The following is a 15,973-nucleotide window of genomic DNA, read 5'->3' as shown; positions in this document are numbered from 1 at the left end:
ACTGATTATCATCAGTAGCATTATTAGCCATAGTAAATTTAATTTTAGCTATTATCTTTAGTCATTATCAGTTTGGAATCATATTCTGTTAGACCAAAAGTTCTTTCTTATACCCAAATAGTAGGTTTCAGAGCTTCAGGGAACTTGCCCAGGACCTTCCAGTCACCAGGCAGCAGTTACGTAGGTACAAAAATGGGCTGCTCTTTGCAACATGGCTTCTAGGATTCTGTTTAGTGGAACTCACTTTTCTTTGGAAAGTAGGTAATTGGTTGGTCTTTTCTCTTGTTTTCATTTTATTCATTCAGTTAATTAATTCAATAAATATTTATAGAGTCCCTATAATGTGCCAGGGACTGTTCTGGGTGGTGGGCATGCCTCAGTGAACAAAACAGACAAAATTCCTGCCTTCAGGAGCTTACATTGTGCTGGCAGAAGACAGATAATAAAATAAATAAGTAGATGATACAGTATGTTAGAAGGTGGTGAGTATTATGGCAAAAAAGAGAACAAGGAGGGAGAATAAGGGAATACAGGGGAGGAGGGGAGGGAGCTGCAATTTCAAGCAGGGCGGTTAGGAAGGACCCTGAGAAGAGAACAGTTAGGCAGAGACCTGACCCTGGTGAGAGAGGGTCATGTGGCTGTCTGGGCGAAGATGATTCCAATAAGTGCAAGGACCTCGAATGGGCTTTCCTTGTTAGTTTTTATTTTGCCAGTTTCCTCCCCTCAGGTGATTTGGTAATGATGGGGAACAGCAAATAACTTCGAAGTTCTGATTAATTTAGAAACGTTGACTGTCAATGACCAGTTGCTTTTCCTGGTGTCTTGCACCATCCCCTTCAGCTCACCTTGAGTTTCTTTATCCATAGGTCCTGATGGAGATACCCTAGATGAGAATGGTGCTGAAGACTAGCAGTTATCGCATCTCTTGCCGGGTGGAGATGGAGAGAAAGGGCTAGGAAGTCAACTAAGAAAGGAGATCTAATTTCAGTGTTTCCCTCTACAAAAGTCCTGTTTGTTGCAATGCTTACACATGAAGGAAAGCTTTCAGGACTATTCAATACTAGGGACAAGAGAAAAAAAACACCTCAAAAAACAAAATTATAAATAATTCCATTCCTTCCATTTCATGCATTTTAAAATTAAATGGATATAGTAGTAGTTAATACAGTTATAAAACCATAAAATAATATTTCTAGTATAATTTTAAATTCTGGATACTTAAAGGAAAAGTTATAAAACTTCTGCTTTCCTTATATTAACCCCAATTTCAAAAAGGGTCCTATTGCTCTGTGTTGAGGTGGGGTGGTGGTGTCAAGGGTCGCCAGCTTTTTACCTGTAGGGTCAGGCTGTATTACGAAAGTGCCTTAAAAAGTGGAGTGTGCTGAACATAGAACACCACCATTGCTCAGTAGGTGCATCTTCGTTCCTTAGAAGTACGGCAAGTATTTAATAGAGTCAGGAGAGAGACAATTATGTACTCATCCATCACTAAATACATATTCACCCATGATGAAAACCATGCACTTTAAACCTTAAGAAAAGTTCACTTTATCTCCGTGAATGGGCTGTTATTTAGCCTCTCTGCGCTGCGGTTCCCTCATCTGAAACGTGAGGATAAAATACTACTTAAGTGCTTTATACGGTTAAAGTGAGAATTAAATGGCATAATTCACGCAAAAAACTAAGATCAGTGCCTGGCATACAAAAAGCACTCAAAAATGATCACAATTATTATTAAATTCACGAAAATATCTACAGTGAGGGGCATCTCGGAGTTCTTCCCTTGAGGTCTAGTGTAAAGATACGTGTCTCATGCTATGCTGTCAACTTTGGTTTTACCGTCAGAATCAGCTACTTGGATTTATTGGTTCGGTCATCTCACGGACACCGATCAAAGCCTCACTCCTTGTTGGGTCTTGGTCCAGGGAATTAGTGGATCTGAATCCAGTACTTTATTTTTCACTCAAGTTCCCAGCGTTATGAAATCTCAAGCATATGCCAGGTCTTCAGAAAGGTTATTGTCAGGAACGAATCCCAGGACGCCCTGAGAGGCTCCCGGCTCCGGCGCGAGGCGAGGCGGGCTGGGCGTCGTGCCCCGAGCTGCGGGCCTCGGCCTGGCGCCCGGCCTGCAGAGCTCTGCCGGGCAGTGTTGCCAGCAGGCGGCTGACGAGGATGCCAGAGGTGCCCTCTTCTGAGTTAAGTCACGTGCTGAGAAGTGAAGGTGGCGCGGCCCGAGCGCCCCTGCCCCCGGGCGGAGGCTCCATCCCGATTCGGTTCTGGCCGCGCGCTGCTCCTCCGCGCTCCCGGCCACGTCGGCCTCGCCCGGCGCGGGTGGCCCCGGGTGGTCCCGCCGCGGCCGCCCGCTCCGCCCCGAGGGCAGCCCGCGCGCGGGGCAGGCCGCGCCCCTCCCGGAACTGGCCGGCGCGGCGCGGCGGGAGGAGCGGCGGGAGCGGGGCGGCCGCGCCGGGGCCATGGAGCTCCTGCCCGCGGGCGGGGCCCGGACGGGGCGCCCGGAGCACGCGGCGGGGCCGGCGGGGGTCCAGGCCCGCCCCGCGAGGCCGCGCGGCGCCCGGGACTCGCGGGAGGGCGAGGGGGAGCCGGGGCCGGGGCCGGGGGGCGGCCGCACGAGCCGCACGGCGTCCCTGGTGAGCGGGCTGCTCACCGAGCTCTACAGCTGCGCCGACGAGGAGGCGGCGGCCGGCGGGGGGCGCGGGCCCGGGGCGCGCCGGCGGCGCCGCGACAGCCTCGACAGCTCCACCGAGGCCTCGGGCTCCGACGTGTTCCTGGGCGGCCGCGGCGGCGCCGGCGACTCCCGGCTGCTGCAGGAGCTGCAGGAGCTGCAGGGGCGGCCGAGCCAGCGGCACCAGATGCAGTACCTGCGGCGGAAAGGTAGGGGCGCGGGCCGGGGCCCCACCTGGGCGCACCTGCACTGACGGCCGGCGCTCGGAGAGGTTGGGGGCGGCCGCTCTGAGCTGTCGCAGGTGCCCGCAGTCTCCCTGCTTCCTGACTGGACTGAGTCCTTGTCGTCACCCCCCCACCCCCTCTCGAGGGTCGAGCGGGGCATCAGTGTTGGAGAGGTAGTGCGGGTCTCCCTCCTTCCCCCGCAATGTTGGGGGAGGCCCCGGCGGGAGGCCGCCCAGGCCCAGTTTCACCAGAACAGCTGTTAGGACAGGCTTGGAGTTCTGCTGTGTGTATCTGGAGTTACCCAGAGGGCGCCGGGAGAACAGAGGCGACTCCTGGGCTTTTTTTTTTTTTCCTTTTTTAAGTCCGCCTTCCCCGGCCACACCACTTGGATAGTGTTTAACTAGTGAGGCAGAATAATTCGATAATGCAGTTTCCAAGCAGAGCGTGTGAATTCTACTTCTTCCAGAACGTCTGGCTTCAAGAAGCTCGCTAGGTGGATTTATTTTTCCCCTCCATGGCAGGAGGTCAGTGGAGGGCTATCACAGAATTTAACTGCTGGAGAGGTCGACCGGAAAATGGCCTTGGCTTTCAGGGGGAGAGGCTAATTTGGTGTTTCTTTCGTTATCAGAATTTGATGCTCGCGTCCTAATGGAGATTTTTTTTTTTCTCACCAGTGTTCATAATTGCTTGCCTTTCAGGCACTAACACAGTTATTACAGTTGTCTTTTTTATACATGTATCATGACCTCAATTTACAAAAGGAAGTGAGGTGTGGAAAACAGATGCTAAGCCACCATAACATTTCTTGAGTTAATGTTCTTGTGCTAAATTACCAGGGGAGGAAGGAAAGAGAAAATACTCCAGAATGGTCTCCTGTCTCCTACTTGTAAAATCAGACTGGCTGGTGCCAGGAAAAAAAAAAAAGAAAACTAACAGAAAAGGAATAAATCTGTCTGCTTTCTCAAATCTGTGCAAACAGCTTCAGCTTCCTCTTTTGGCTTCCCAGTGAAGGTTTTTTTCCCAGCTGATTGTTACAAATGGCTTCCACCTCCCTCCCCCTGCCTGGGACTTGAGCTGGAGTTGTGCCATTTCATTTTATACAATTATTTGGCTGTTCTCGGAGTGTCTGCTTATGGCAAGAGTTCCGTCGGGCAACAGTTCTTTCAGAATCCAACAGTTTTGAAGAATTAGGATTTGGGTTTCTGTTTTTCACAAGGCTGTTCACTTTTCATTACTGAGCGAATTTTGGAGATTAGTAGTTTCCTTTCGGAAGAGGAAATTTGGCAAGCTCAAGTTTAAAGAAGAGGTATCAGTACAGCTTTGCAAGTGGATTTCAATGAGTGGCCACTCTACTAATCATTCATAAGACCTATAAGAGTCTGTTTTACGCATGTCTCAGTCTTATAGCGTGGTTAGGTGCCTGTTAATCTTTTTTTCCCTTATAGTCGACCCTATTAGGAAGAACAGGCACTGTATTAAAATAGTCCTATACACACACACCCCTTTATGGGTAAACATCGTTACAGTACTAAGAATAAAGAATCAGCATGGTGATCTAAAATCACAGCATGGTGACTGTAGTTAATGATACTGTGTTACATATTTGTAAGTTGCTAAGAGAGTAGATCTTAAAAGTTCTCACACACACAAAATTTTGTAACTATGTATGGTGATGGATGTTAACTAGAATCCCAGTGGTGATCATTTTTCAAAAAAAGAATCAGGTGATGGAAATGGCTGTCTGCTTAAATAATTGTACATCTTATTAGCTTACTTGATTTTTTTCAGGGTCAAAAAATATCCCTCCTAACATAATACTTAGTGAGAGTCTCATATAATGCAGATTGTTCTCTCCTCTCTCTGTGAGGGATTTTGCTGTAGCATCGATGTAGCACCTCTTTAGATATTTAGCGTGTGTACGGTCTTTTATGTGAGGCACCAAAATTGGTTTCTCAGGAGATCTAGGCTTTCTTCTCAGCGGTTTCATTAAGGGGGTGAACTTTGGAGTCAGAATGCTTGAGTTGATATCCTGTGGCTGTTCCTTACTAGCTGTGTGACCTTGGGCAAGCTCTGTAACCTCTGTGCCTCATTTTCCTCACCTATGCGTTGGGATAATAGTAATACCTACCTCAGAGGTTGGTAGTGAGAATGATATAAGTTAATGTGTGTGAAGTCCTCAATAAATGTTAGATATTATTTTCATTATCGTATACTCTGGAATTCCTTAGAGAGGAAATTGTCCACTGTTCGTCAGTTGATGATCTCCTCATTGTTCCTCATTTTTTTTTTTTTTATGGGTTTGATTTTTATTGATATTTTAATGGTTTCTAACATTGTGAAATTTTGGGTTGTACATTTTTGTTTGTCCATCACCCCATATATGACTCCCTTCACCCCTTGTGCCCACCCCCCACCCCCCCTTCCCGGGTAACCACAGTCCAGTTTTCTCTGTCCATGTGTTGGTTTATATTCCACATATGAGTGAGATCATACAGTGTTTGTCTTTCTCTTTCTGGCTTATTTCACTTAACATAATATGCTCCAGGCCCATCCATGTTGTTGCAAATGGGACGATTTTGTCTTTTTTTATGGCTGAGTAGTATTCCATTGTATATATATACCACATTTTCTTAATCCAATCGTCAGTCGAGGGACACTTAGGTTGCTTCCACTTCTTGGCTATGGTGAATAATGCTGCAATGAACATAGGGGTGCATAAGCCTCTTTGGATTGTTGATTTCAGGTGTGTTGGATAGATTCCCAGTAGTGGGATGGCTGGATCATAGGGCATCTCTATTTTTAATTCTTTGAGGAATCTCCATACCGTTTTCCATAGAGGCTGCACCAATTTGCATTCCCACCAGCTGTGTATGAGGGTTCCTGTTTCTCCACATCCTCTCCAACATTTGTTGTTTTTTGTCTTGGTGATTATGGCCATTCTAACGGGCGTGAGGTGGTATCTTAGTGTTGTTTTGATTTGCATTTCCCTGATGATTAGTGATGTTGAGCATCTTTTCATGTGCCTATTGGCCATCTGTATATCTTCCTTGGAGAAGTGTCTGTTCATTTCCTCTGCCCATTTTTTGATCGGGTTGTTTGTTTTTTTGTTGTTCAATTGTGTGAGTTCTTTATATATTATGGAGATCAACCCCTTGTCAGATGTATGTTTTGCAAATATTCTCTCCCAGCTGGTTGGTTGTTTGTTCATCTTGATTCTGATTTCATTTGTCTTATAAAAGCTCTTTAGTCTGATAAAGTCCCACTTGTTTATTTTTTCTTTAGTTTCCCTAGTCTGGGTAGGCATGTCATCTGAAAAGATTCCTTTAAACCCAATGTCAAATAGTGTGTTGCCTATATTTTCTTCTATGAGTTTTATAGTTTCAGGTCTCACCTTCAGGTCTTTGATCCATTTTGAGTTAATTTTTGTGAATGGCGATAGCACATGGTCCACTTTCATTCTTTTGCATGTGGATGTCCAGTTTTCCCAACACCATTTATTGAAGAGACTTTCCTTTCTCCATTGCATGTCCTTAGCACCTTTGTCGAAAATTAGCTGTCCGTATATGTGTGGTTTTATTTCTGGGCTTTCAATTCTGTTCCATTGATCTGTGTGTCTGTTTTTGTACCAGTACCATGCTGTTTTGATTACTATTGCTTTGTAGTATGTTTTGAAGTCAGGAATTGTGATGCCTCCTGCTTTGTTCTTTTTCTTTAGGATTTCTTTAGCTATTCGGGGTCTTTTGTTGCCCCATATAAATTTTAGTATTCTTTTTTCTATTTCTGTGAAGAATGTCATTGGGATTCTGATTGGGATTGCGTTGAATCTGTAGATTGCTTTAGGTAATATAGACATTTTAACTATGTTTATTCTTCCAATCCACGTGCATGGGATATCTTTCCATTTCTTTATGTCATCGTAGATTTCCCTCAATAATGTCTTGTAGTTCTCATTGTATAGGTCCTTCACCTCCTTGGTAAGATTTATTCCTAGGTATTTTATTCTTTTTGATGCAATTGTAAATGGTATTATCTTTTTGAGCTCTCTTTCTGTTAGTTCATTATTAGCATATAGAAATGCAACTGATTTTTGTAGATTGATTTTGTACCCTGCAACTTTGCTGTAGTTGTTGATTGTTTCTAACAGTTTTCCAACAGATTCTTTAGGGTTTTCTATATATACAATCATGTCATCTGCAAATAGTGAGAGTTTCACTTCTTCGTTACCTATTTGGATTCCTTTTATTCCTTTTTCTTGCCTAATTGCTCTGGCCAAAACCTCCAGTACTATGTTGAACAGGAGTGGTGAGAGTGGGCATCCCTGCCTCGTTCCTGTTCTCAGAGGAATGGCTTTCAGTCTTTCCCCGTTGAGTATGATGTTAGCTGTGGGTTTGTCATATATGGCCTTTATTATGTTGAGGTACTTTCCTTCTATTCCCATTTTATTGAGAGTTTTTATCATAAATGGATGTTGTATCTTGTCAAATGCCTTCTCTGCGTCTATTGAGATGATCATGTGGTTTTTATTCTTTGTTTTGTTGATGTGATGTATCACGTTGATTGATTTGCGGATGTTGAACCATCCCTGCGTCTCTGGTATAAATCCCACTTGATCATGGTGTATGATCTTTTTAATATATTGTTGTATTCAGTTTGCCAATATTTTGTTGAGGATTTTTGCATCAATGTTCATCAGCGATATTGGCCTGTAATTTTCTTTCTTTGTATTGTCTTTGTCTGGTTTCGGTATCAGGGTGATGTTGGCCTCATAGAATGATTCAGGAAGTGTTCCATCTTCCTCTATTTTTTGGAATAGTTTGAGGAGGATGGGTATTAAATCTTCTTTGAATGTTTGGTAAAATTCACTGGAGAAGCCATCTGGTCCTGGACTTTTATTTTTTGGGAGGTTTTTGATTACTATTTCAATCTCTTTACTTGTGATTGGTCTATTCAGATTCTCCATTTCTTCTTGGTTCAATTTTGGGAGGTTGTATAAGTCTAAGAATTTATCCATTTCTTCTAGATTGTCCAATTTGTTGGCATATAATTTCTCATAGTATTCTCTTATAATCCTCTGTATTTCCATGGTATCCGTTGTAATTTCTCCTCTTTCATTTCTAATTTTATTTACTTGAGCCTTTTCTCTTTTTTTCTTAGTTAGCCTGGCTAAGGGTTTGTCTATTTTGTTTATCTTCTCGAAGAACCAACTCTTTGTTTCATTAATCCTTTCTACTGTTTTTTTGGTCTCAATATCATTTATTTCTGCTCTGATTTTTATTATTTCTCTCCTTCTGCTGGCTTTGGGCTTTGTTTGTTCTTCTTTTTCTAGTTCTGTTAGGTGTAATTTAAGGTTGCCTATTAGGGCTTTTTCTTGTTTGTTAAGGTGGGCTTGTATCGCTATGAGTTTCCCTCTCAGGACCGCTTTTGCTGCGTCCCATATGGTTTGATATGGCATGTTATCATTTTCGTTTGTTTCCAGATAGTTTTTGATTTCTCCTTTAATTTCATCAATGATCCATTGGTTGTTCAGTAGCATGTTGTTTAATCTCCACATTTTTGTCACTTTCCCCGTTTTTTTTTCCTGGTTCATTTCCAGTTTCATAGCCTTATGGTCTGAAAAGATGCTTGTTATGATTTCAATCTTCTTAAATTTATTGAGGCTTGCTTTGTTTCCCAACATATGGTCTATCCTAGAGAATGTTCCATGCGCGCTTGAGAAGAATGTGTAGTCAGCTGTTTTTGGGTGGAGTGCTCTGTATATGTCTACTAGGTCCATCTCGTCCAGTTTTTCATTTAAGTCTAATATTTCTTTATTAACTTTTTGTCTGGATGATCTATCCATTGCTGTAAGTGGGGTGTTAAGATCCCCTACTATTATTGTGTTGTTGTTGATTTCTCCTTTTAGGTTTGTTAATAGTTGTTTTATGTACATTGGTGCTCCTATGTTGGGTGCATATATATTTATAAGTGATATGTCTTCTTGATGGAGTGTCCCTTTTATCATTATATATTTCCCTTCTTTGTCTTTCTTAACCTGTTTTATCTTGAAGTCTACTTTGTCTGATATGAGTATGGCAACACCTGCTTTCTTTTGTTTGCCATTAGCTTGGAGTATTGTCTTCCATCCTTTCACTCTGAGCCTGTGCTTGTCTTTAGTGCCAAGATGTGTTTCCTGAAGGCAGCATATTGTTGGGTCTTGCTTTTTAATCCATCCTGCCACTCTGTATCTTTTGATTGGAGAGTTCAATCCATTTACATTTAGGGTAATTATTGAAATATGAGGGTTGAATGTTGCTGTTTTGTCACTTATTTTCTGGTTCTTTTGCATTTCCTTTGTTTCTTGTCCCATTTGTTTTGGACTGCCAATTCAGTTTGGTTGTTCTGTCTTATGATTCTTCTAGTTTTCTCTTTGTTTATCATATGTGGTTTTAATTTGATTATTTGTTTAGTGGTTACCTTGAGGTTTGGGCGAAAAATCTTCTGTATGAGATAGTCCATTATCTGATAGCCTCCTATTTCCTTATACTAAGTCAATTCAGTCACTTTCCTCTTCCCCTTCTAAGTTGCTCTTGTTATACCTTATTCTATCTTGTGTTGTGGCTGTGTGTTTACAGTGATGAGGTTAAATTTATTTTTGGTGAATTTCTTCCTTTGATCTTTGAGTTTAGTATTTAAGTGGTTGCTAACCTATTCCGGTAAAGATCTACTATTTCTCTGATTTTGTCTACCTACTTTTCTCCTTACTCCAAGCTTTGTGTTCCCTTTCTCTTCTTGTTTTCAGGCCTGAGGGCCTTCTTGAGTATTTCTTGTAGTGGCGGTCTCGTGGCCATGAACTCCCTTAGCTTTTGTTTATCTGGGAGAGTTACTATTTCTCCATCATATTTGAAGGATATTTTTGCTGGATAGAGTATTCTTGGCTGAAAGTTTTTGTCTTTTAGTATTTTGAATATATCATTCCAGTCTCTTCTAGCCTGAAAAGTTTCTGTTGAGAAATCCGCTGAGAGCCTGATGGGAGTTCCTTTGTACGTTATTTTTTGTTTTTGTCTAGCTGCCCTTAATATTGTTTCTTTGTCGTTGACCCTGGCTAGCCTTACCACTAGGTGTCGTGGTGAAGGCCTTTGTCTGTTAATATATATAGGAGTCCTGTTGGCTTCGCTTACTGGTATTTCCTGCTCCTTCCCCAGATTTGGGAAATTTTCAGCTATTATTTCCTTGAATAGGCTCTCTGTTCCTCTTTCCCTCTCCTCTCCCTCAGGAATACCTATAATTCTTATGTTACATTTTCTAATAGAGTCCGATATTTCTCAGAGTCTTTCTTCATTTCTTTTTAGTCTTAGTTCTCTCTCTTCTTCCATCTGGAGTATATCTGTATTTCTATCCTCTAAAGTACTAATTCTTTCCTCCATATTGTCAGCTCTGTTCTTTAAAGATTCCAGATTCTCCTTTATCTCCTCCATTGTGTTCTTCATCTCCATCAGCCCTGATAGGTTTTTCTTTATGATTTCAATCTCTTTTGTGAAGAAACTCCTAATCTCATTTAATTGTTTGTCTGTGTTGTCTCGTATTTCGTTGAGTGTTTTTATGATAGCTATTTTGAAATCTCTGTCATTTAGTTTATGGATTTCTGTGTCTTCGGGGTTGATTTCTGGGTGCTTGTCATTTTGTTTCTGGTCTGGTGATTTCATATATTTTTGCATTGTGGTTCCTGTGTTGGTTTTGATTTTCCTCATCCTGGAAGTCTCTGGTTGCAATTTCCACCTGCCGCCACTGTGTGGTGGTAAAGGGCTGTGTAGTCTAAGCCCCCTGCGCTCTGCCCCAGTTTTTCTGCTGCGATCCGCAGTTTTGTTTTGTTTTGTTTTGTTTCTTTTCCCCACTGCGATCCACGGGTCCAGTCCAGTTTATTCAGGTCTGCCTCGGACCGCTAGATCTGGTCGAGCTGCAGACTCCGGGTTGCGGGGAGGGGGGAGCTCTCTCTTTTGCCCTCTGGGTCCCTGACGTGGGAGGCTTCTCGTTTGCCCCTCTTTATCCGCTCTCTGGGTTGCTCAGATGTTGATGGTAGCCCTGTGGCTCCTCTGAGCCCTCTGTGCGGGGGTTTCCCACTGGCTGAGAGAGCCCGAAGAGCTACAGTTTCCCGCCGAGGGCCGCCCCTCCCCCCTCTCTGGGAGCCGCGTGGACCGGATCGCTGATCTGATGGGGAGGGAGCGGAGTTCTCCTTACCTCTCCCCACTTCCTCCGGGGGCCCAGCACGTTCCGCTCTCAGATGTGCGGCAGTGTGGATCCCTCCGCTCCAGCTTTTGACTGTCTGGGATTCCGTTGTTGGTCTGTGGCTGTTACTTTTGTTGTATTTTGTGGGGGAAGAATTCACGGGAAAGCTCACTCCGCCATGATGCTGACGTCACTGTTCCTCATTTTTTTAACACCATATTAGGAGCTATGGCTGATGCTGTGGGGCTTACAAAGGTAAAGGAGACCTTATTCCTGTCTTCAGGATGCTTATATACTAGCAGATATTGCTGTAGAAGACTTTTCCAAATTCAACTCTGAAGATTTTTCCATATTGGACAATACATGTAATTTAGAGAATCATAGAGCTGTAGGTACCTTAAGAGTCACTGAAAATGACTCTCTGTGGAAGAAAAGTATAATTTAAATGCAAGATGTTGATGATATTGCTACTCCTTTTGTTTCTACAAGGAAAGTTTTTAAACATTCATAAAAAGGCTACTTGCTCTATCTGAAGGAACCTAGGAATGAATAGCCTCTGGTTTCCTCTTGTAGCTTGTCCCCATATTTAATCATCCTTAGAACCCAAATACTTTCATTTAACCTAAGTGTGCTCTTACTTCCTGTTATATCCTGCCGTGTTCGAACTCAAGGTGAGAGAAATAACTGGTCTTTGTTCTCTTCTGTGTAGTAATGCTTTGTTCTTATTTTAGAGCTATTGACATGAATGTTTATAAAGCTGTTCACACTTGTTTCTCAGAATACTCATGTGTGCTAAGCCTGATTTGAGACTTACGGCACTGCCTTGCCTGAGATCACACAGGTAGTCGGTTGACCCAGAGGCAGTGCTTTTAAACTCAAGGTCAGATGCAGGTCCCATGATGTGGTCAAGTATGGCAGCTGTTAAAGCCCCCCCCTGCGCTTCTCTTATACAGACCCCCAGAGTTGGCTTCCTTTGACCCCTGGAGTATTTTTCTTACTTTTAACGTTTCTTTTGTTCTCTTCTGATCCTCTCTAGTTTCTCCAAATCCCTTTAAAAATGAGTAGACCCAAACACCCCACACAGGACCTCTACTGAGGGCCTAGCCAATGCCAAATTGAGTGGAAGGCTTCTCTTGCCTGGCAGTGAGTAATGATGATATTGTGTGACAAACAAAATGGTCAAGTTGTAATGATTATTCATATACAGATTGTTGTCACTTCTGAGTCCCAAGTATTTTTGCACTTGTAGAAAACTGTTGAGAATATTAGTTTTGTGAATGTAGAATTATCCTTAATTTATCTGTTTAAAGGAAATGTATTTTCTAGCGTATTTGAAAAGTTGCTGAGTCTGTAAGATGAAATATTGTACCTAATAGTCAGGCTGTCGGAAGACTGTATGTTTAAAATAAAACCAGTATTGCCACATATCATCTACATTAGAAAACGAGATAATATTATTTACTTTTGACTGGTCATTTACAAGCAAAGGTGAGGATTTTCAAAAACATTTGTTATTAGCTATTAGGTTTATCGTTGATGTAACAGACGCAAAAAGATTCTTTTCTTGCAAGCTTACCATCTGAGCACTTTAATGATAGAAAGTGTACATGCCAATTTTCAGGCAATGAAAGGTAAATTTGCAACTATAGCTAGATATGATAAGAGTCTTTACTTACATGTTACAGGTAGCCTCAAGGATAAAATTTATCTTACAATATTTGTCTCATGGACAGGGCAGGCAATAGGTAAGTGATTTATTTGATCAGAATATCTTAGCTGAATGCGTACGTGTAAGCCTGGGTGAGAACCCATAATTACTTGATTTAAATGGATGTTCTAGACATTTATCTTACCATTAGTATTACATTGGCATTTGTATTCCTCTTAGGATGTTTATTGCTCTCGTTTTATTTTTCTTTACTGATAGATAGTAATGAACTGAAGACGATCCTTCAAGAGCTAAAGTACAGAATTGGCGTTCAGTCGGCCAAGTTACTTCGGCAGCTGAAGCAGAAAGATAGGCTTCTGCATAAAGTACAGAAGAACTGTGATATTGTGACTGCGTGCTTGCAGGCCGTGTCACAGAAGAGAAGTAAGTGCTGCCCTGGGGTTAACCCTTTTGCACATGAAATGTTAGTGAAGCTGTGTCAATAGTCATTCTGTTTTTGAATATACTGAAAAGTTTTAAATGGAAGCTTATACCCTCTGAACTAAGAACTATGAACAACTCAGACAGCTTCCTATTTTTTTCAGTTAAAATGTATGTTACATGTCTGTTGTTACAAACTTGGTTTTATTATTCTAGATTTGTGGTCCTATTTCACTTTGACAATGGTTATTTTTACTTGATGCTAAATAATGACTAAAATGTTTATGTTTAAAACAGCACCAAATGGACACAACCCCAAGGCCTGTCTTTGCTCTCTTGTTCTCTGTGTTGCTCTGATAAGTGAATTAAAAATTGACTTAAAAGAAGGAGACTCTTGTAACAGGATCTTACAACTTGCCCTGAAATCTGAAAAGGACAAAATATTTTAACAAATTAAACCTGTCTTGTGGGTAATCCATTCATAACTAAGAGATGCGTGGTTTGTTAATTGAGTTAAAAATAAATTGTTAAATTACTAATCCATGTTACATACTAGATATAAAAACTTGTGAATTAATTTTTTAATTCTCCATGCAATAGTTTTATGTTTTATTCTGCTAACATTTCGCTATTTTGTTTTGTATTCTTCATTAACATGCAGCGTGGCAGAACAGTGTGTTCAGGTATGGTAAATAGAGGCACAAACTATGTATTTTGATAAAATGCCTGTGGCAGCTTTTTAGGTGTGTGTGAAAGTTGCCTTTTCTTGTTCCTTTACCCTGTCACGTATTATGTGACCTCTCCTAGGGTTTTTTTTAAAATTCCGAATTAAGATGTGCTTGTTTTCATAAAACAATTGTCAGGGCTTGATTAGTTTCAGATAATAAAATTAATGGCTTAAACTCTATTCTTATGTTTATTATTAAAAGAAAATACCATGTTTTCTCCCTCCTCTTTTATTATATCACTGTTTATTATCCCCAAATTATTATTCTTGCTGTTTACTAAAGAAGGTTTTAACCTAATGTGTATTAAAACAGAATACTACTTGATTATCATAATGTTATAATGGTGCATACAAGAAGCAGGAGTGTGATTAAGCAGACTGGTTTTAAATAAGATTTTCTCCAGAGCCAGGCACTTGTCTGAAATAGCTAGACAAGGAGGGTATAGATATAGATATACATATACATATCTCTATCTATCTATCTATAAAAAGTTGGCATGTGTTATAAGTATTTGATATTTTCCCATGGATTCTGATTGATTCACAAGTGTCCAGTAAAAATGTTATTTTCCTCTTCTATTTTGAGATGCCTTGATTTTGATTTTTCTGTTTTCAACTCTTTCCACCTACCCATCATTATTGTTCAGAAGTTAAAAGCCCAAGGAGGTAGATGCGTGGAGTTTGGGTGTGGGAAAGTATAGCGAGGTGGGGCCAGTGTCGGGGCAGAGAGGAATGGCAGGCTAGTGCAGGATCATGGGTTGATAATTACCAGGAATTGATAATCACTTAGAATTTGAATTTACTTGACTGATGAAAGAACCAGCATTTATGTCTTTTTAGAAAAATATGTCCACAAGCACCCAATTTAACTTGTGAATTGGTGAATGCACCCTTCCCCTGTATTTTAGAGTTTGTCTCTTTAATTCCAGCTGGGGTTTTGCGTTTCAGGGAATATGGGGTTAATGGCTCTTTTCCTTGGGAGTTCAGTCCTCACCTTGGTAATAACACTCAATTAAATGGGACAGAATGTTTTTTGTTAAGAAATAACAGTGCATCAGAATTATTCATTCTCTCATATGATACTGTATTATGATGTAGAAAGCCTTAGAAATTTGACTAAATGGTTATTTATCCTCTTTAGATCTCCAGAGGTTAGATGTTTTGTGACTAAAGGCCTGATTCCAGTAGTTGCAGATTTCGCCTCTTTCCTCAAAAGTCAGCTAACAAATATGTTTAATTAGAGTTCTAAAGAATTGAGGTTTCACTGTCACGCTGAATAACTGAGCTGTCACTTTAGGTGTGCTTCGCAGTGATGCACTCAAATGCAGCGGGCATGTTGACTTGTTAGTATTTAATATGCAACAGTCCAGGTAACCCCTATTTTTCCCTCCATATGGATTCAATCCTTAAGTTTCTTCCCACAAGTGACTTTTCTCTTCTATAACCTGCTATAGAATAAAACTATTTTAATCTTTTATTAAAATGGGTTATTTCCTGTTGATACACCAAAGGGGGTATAATAATTTTGAAATAAGAACCATAGGTAAGTGTGGATTATGAACCAAAATGACTGGATCATCTTTATTTCTAACACAAATGATATAACTGATTAGACATTATGGTTTCCTACACCAAGCGTTATGGTAGAATCCCTTTATTTTAAAACGGGTGGAGGGCCAACCCCCTGCCGTAGCGGTTGGGTGCGCGTGTTCTGCTGCTGGCGGCCCTGGTTCGGATCCCGGGTGCGCACCGATGCACAGCTTGTCAGGCCGTGCTGTGGTGGCGTCCCATATAAAGTAGAGGAGGATGGGCACAGATGTTAGCTCAGGGCCAGTCTTCCTCAGCAAAAAGAGGAGGATTGGCATGGATGTTAGCTCAGGGCTGATCTTCCTCACAAAGAAAAAAAAAAAAAGCAGAACACGAGAAAACAATAAATAAATAAAACTGGGGTGGGAATATGAAGAGCAGGATTAACACGTGCCTTATAGAAGAGATTTTCTCTCTATGTTGACCATTCATCTAATGATAAACATGGTATAACCAGTTTAATA

General features: G+C 41.4%; 1 protein-coding gene across 2 annotated transcripts in view; it reads left to right on the top strand.

Annotated features, from left to right (window-relative positions):
* The first annotated feature begins 2,386 nt into the window (after nt 1-2,386).
* Nucleotides 2,387-15,973, top strand: part of TBC1D30 (TBC1 domain family member 30) — an 84,912-nt gene continuing 71,325 nt past the window's right edge. Inside the window, exons 1-2 of one of the 2 annotated variants that reach the window (XM_058557710.1) lie at nt 2,387-2,889; nt 13,034-13,198. In XM_058557710.1, the coding sequence (XP_058413693.1) occupies nt 2,472-2,889; nt 13,034-13,198 (583 nt within the window). In that variant the 5' untranslated portion in view covers nt 2,387-2,471. The remainder of the gene's footprint in view (nt 2,890-13,033; nt 13,199-15,973) is intronic. The other variant, XM_058557712.1, reaches the window with a different exon arrangement.

The sequence above is a fragment of the Diceros bicornis genome, chromosome 17 (genome assembly GCF_020826845.1).
Source record: "Diceros bicornis minor isolate mBicDic1 chromosome 17, mDicBic1.mat.cur, whole genome shotgun sequence".
Classification (NCBI taxonomy): Eukaryota; Metazoa; Chordata; class Mammalia; order Perissodactyla; family Rhinocerotidae; genus Diceros; species Diceros bicornis.
This window is presented reverse-complemented; position numbering and strand designations above follow the sequence as displayed.